The following is a 3,585-nucleotide window of genomic DNA, read 5'->3' on the forward strand; positions in this document are numbered from 1 at the left end:
GGAAAGTGATTTAATTCAAAAAAATTGTTATGAATCTAAAAAAATATAAATACACTTTATAATTTAATTTTTTAAAAAATTCGACTCAGCGTTTAAAATTATTAAGATCGGTCTTGAATCTATTCCGAGCACCACCACTCGACGTCGAAGCAGTGAAATTTAGAAATGGTTGCCATCGGTTTTATATTTTCAGGGGAAAAAAAATATAAGAAGTTAAGCTCTGTTTGTGTAGAGAGCCTAGCCTAGGCTAGGATTCTACCCGCTTGTTTTGTGTGTTTGGGTTTGGTTGCTTATATTCCTACACCCATGACCCACTTCACACATTTACACTCACTTAGAGTGGGAAATGTGCGTGTGAGAGAGAAATAAATATCGGAAAATTCAGCAGTAGTTAAGGGGAACGGAAGAGGGAGAGAGGCTGACTGTAGTTCTCTTTCTGCACAGAAACTGCCATTTGTGGAGTAAAAAGATGTGGATTCTTTGAAACCACTGATTTCTATGCACAGGCACGTTGGGAAATCGTACACCTTTTTCTTTTTCCAATTATTCCCGTGGGCAAGAAATTAAATTTACAGAGATGGAAGTGTAGGAAAAAAGGGATTTAAGAAAACAAAAAAAAAACAAGATTTTTTTCTGTGGGTGAAGGAAAAAGGACATCCACTTGCAAAAAGGGCGAGTGATTTTCTTGAATTTTTATTCTTCTTTTTTAAATCAATTTTTATTTCAGCTTTTCTTCTCTCTTCAGGTATTTTTGGTGTAATGGGTTTCGTCTTTTCTACATGTATACATTGAATCTTTATGATGATGAAAAAAACCATTTTAGCTGAAATAATAATAATCGTGGGTAGGAAACAAACAAGACAGACAGTAGGTAAGGAAAAATGAAAAAAAGATTAGGAAAAAAAATAGACAGCTTTATGAAATCTTTTTTGTTTGTGTGTATTAATGTCTGGTACTGGTGATGACTATTGGGGTGGGTTTGTATGTCGATTCTCAATTGCAAAGGGATTCTTGCTCGGGGTAATTAGAGAATAATTGCGAAAAAATCGGATAAAGGACTGAAAATTTCCCTTGTGTTTTAAGACCCTTTTCTTGGCTTCTGAATGTGTTCCGAGAGAGCTCTGTGGAGTGGATTTGGGGTTCTATAAACGATGGGTATTGTGAAAAATTTAGTCTTTTGTAGTTTGATTATGGAATGGAGTTCTAAGTTTTGAGATTTTCGTTGTGTTGATTGAACCCGTGATTTTTGTACCCAAAACAGTGTTTTTCTTGGCGTTTTTGCCTTTGTTTTCGCAGCGAAAATTGGCCGGCAGGATTTCCGTATACTTCTGAACAATCTCAGGTGTGTATTCTCCTCATCTCTCTCTGCGTTTCATTTTTTCATCGACTTTTTGGAGTGAAAATAAAGATCTTTAGCTTTTACTTCTCTATGCATATATGTTCAGATTATTAAGAATCAATCTTGGGGACTATTTAAGAACAAGCTGCGATGGCGGATTATGAACCTTTGCAATCTCCTAAGAACAATTACCGACATCGGATTTCCTCGATATTCAGTTCACCTAAGCTGTTCACCGATTTTGTGTCAAAGGGTTCCTCTGAAACTGAATCCATAATGAGCAGTCCAACTTCAATTCTTGATAGCAAGCCCTTTTCGGCTCTGAAAGCAAACACTCCCAAAACTCCTAAATCGGGAACTAAGAATCTTTGGGAGAAATTGGATTCAGGGAAGGTTGGTCTTGGCCTTATTGATGTTCTGATTGACGAGAAATCCGACCCGAACGTGTCTAAACTTGATATCCGGATGGTTTTCATCGGTTCCCAGCTAAAGATCCAAGTCCCTCCCCCTCTTCCCCCTGTTCTCTCCCCTGCCGATTCACCAATATTTCCGGGAGATTTCGGGATCAAGACTCGGAATTCTCATGTAGATTCATTTTCACCACGGATTACCCCGTCTTCCATTAAGAAGTTCCCTTTCACTTCTTTGAATTCCGGCGCTTATGGTAGCCTATCTGCTTCTGAGATGGAGCTTTCAGAGGACTACACGTGTGTGATATCTCACGGTCTGAATCCGAAAACAACCCATATATTTGATGATTGCATTGTTGAGAGTTGCAGTGGAGTTGTCAACGGGCTTTCTTCGAATCGATCCATGAGTTACCCCTCTGAGAGTTTCCTCAGTTTTTGCTACAATTGCAAGAGGAATCTTGGGCAAGGGAAAGATATTTACATGTACAGGTTTGCTCACCTTATGTGCTTTTTTGTACACTTTTCGTTTATTTCATTCATGAATCATGTATATCTTGGCCTTGTGTGTGTAGTCGATAATTGTTTTTGCCAATCCCATCTCAATCTTCAAAGATCAATAGAGTATCTCATGTTGGTAAATTTTCTATCGATTTCATTCATTTATGTTGGCGATTATGTTCTTCTTGTTAAAAGCATGATGGTACAAACATTTTGCATTGATCTAAGGGGACGATCAAATATAACAACTTTATGGTTGAAACAAAAGTCGACAATCATACGGAACACACACACTCTTTGGATTTTCGAATATAAGTAAGTTCATCATCGAAATTTCAAAGAATTTCAATCGATGCTAAGGAGATCAATCTCCCTCTCTATGCCCTTGTTTTTTTTTTTAATCCCTGATTCGTGTAGCCTCTTCGAATTACGTTCCAACGACTAAATTGTTTCAGGGGTGAGAAAGCATTTTGCAGCAGCGATTGCCGCGACAAGGAGATGATGTTGGAGGAGGAAGAAGGGTTGGAAAGTATGGAGCCAGACCATGTTTTTGGTACTTCATGACACCTCTTTCTTGGGATCCAATATAACTAATGCGGTTTTCATCGATTTTAGATGTTGTGTTGTTTATTAGTCCGATCAAGACTCGGATTCGAATCTAGGAATTCGCAGACGAATCGAGTCGAGATTGTAGAATAATGTTTGGTATGTTTTTAGAGTTCATCAAGCAGCCTTGTATGTGTAAATGGACCTCAAATCCAAGAGTTTTGGGTTTTTGTTTTGTTTGAATGAAGGATGATGTTGTTTTGCAACGATGATAATCACATGATTAAGTAGACCTAATGAATGATTAGAGTGCCCTTAATGGTGCAGTTCCAGTCATTTTCTTTCTTAATAATGACAATCATCCTAGTTTTTTCTTTGATAATTGCTTGTATATTTTAATTATTTATATTGAGATTTGGAGGATGATTATTGAATTCATATGCAATATGGTTCCAGGTTGGTGGAGGAATTGAATTGTAATGGAATAATAAATTATATTTTTAGATAATTTTTGTTGTTTATGAATCATAAAAAAAATTCCATTTTATACCTATATATTATACTTTATAAAATGAGATAAATTTAGTGTGCGGCTGGATACACAATTTTTTTTTTAAATAAAAACATTTTTCTCAAAAAAAAAAAACTTTTCTTTTAGAAAAAATTAAATAAGTTGGGTTTAAAACAATATAATATGGCAAATATCTAAAAATTAAATCGTAATGTAGTGGAGCATTTATTTCTTACAGTCTGGTTTGGAATGGACGGACCGGACTATGCTCTGGGAATAAT

The 3,585-nt window shown here is 36.2% G+C and overlaps 1 protein-coding gene across 6 annotated transcripts; it reads left to right on the forward strand.

Moving 5' to 3' along the window:
* The first annotated feature begins 252 nt into the window (after window positions 1-252).
* On the forward strand, window positions 253-3,125 carry LOC140833170 (FCS-Like Zinc finger 8-like). 6 transcript variants are annotated; one of them, XM_073197642.1, is made up of 5 exons: window positions 253-1,155; window positions 1,262-1,342; window positions 1,446-2,232; window positions 2,443-2,562; window positions 2,703-3,125. In XM_073197642.1, exons 3-5 carry the CDS (start codon window positions 1,490-1,492, stop codon window positions 2,809-2,811), a joined length of 972 nt encoding a protein of 323 aa, XP_073053743.1. In that variant the 5' UTR covers window positions 253-1,155; window positions 1,262-1,342; window positions 1,446-1,489; the 3' UTR covers window positions 2,812-3,125. The 6 variants fall into 6 exon arrangements, with proteins under 6 accessions (XP_073053743.1, XP_073053744.1, XP_073053745.1 ...); XM_073197643.1 differs by having other exon boundaries at window positions 253-745; XM_073197644.1 differs by having other exon boundaries at window positions 253-506.
* Window positions 3,126-3,585: the final 460 nt, after the last annotated feature.

The sequence above is a fragment of the Primulina eburnea genome, chromosome 5 (assembly GCF_022965805.1).
Source record: "Primulina eburnea isolate SZY01 chromosome 5, ASM2296580v1, whole genome shotgun sequence".
Lineage (NCBI taxonomy): Eukaryota > Viridiplantae > Streptophyta > Magnoliopsida > Lamiales > Gesneriaceae > Primulina > Primulina eburnea.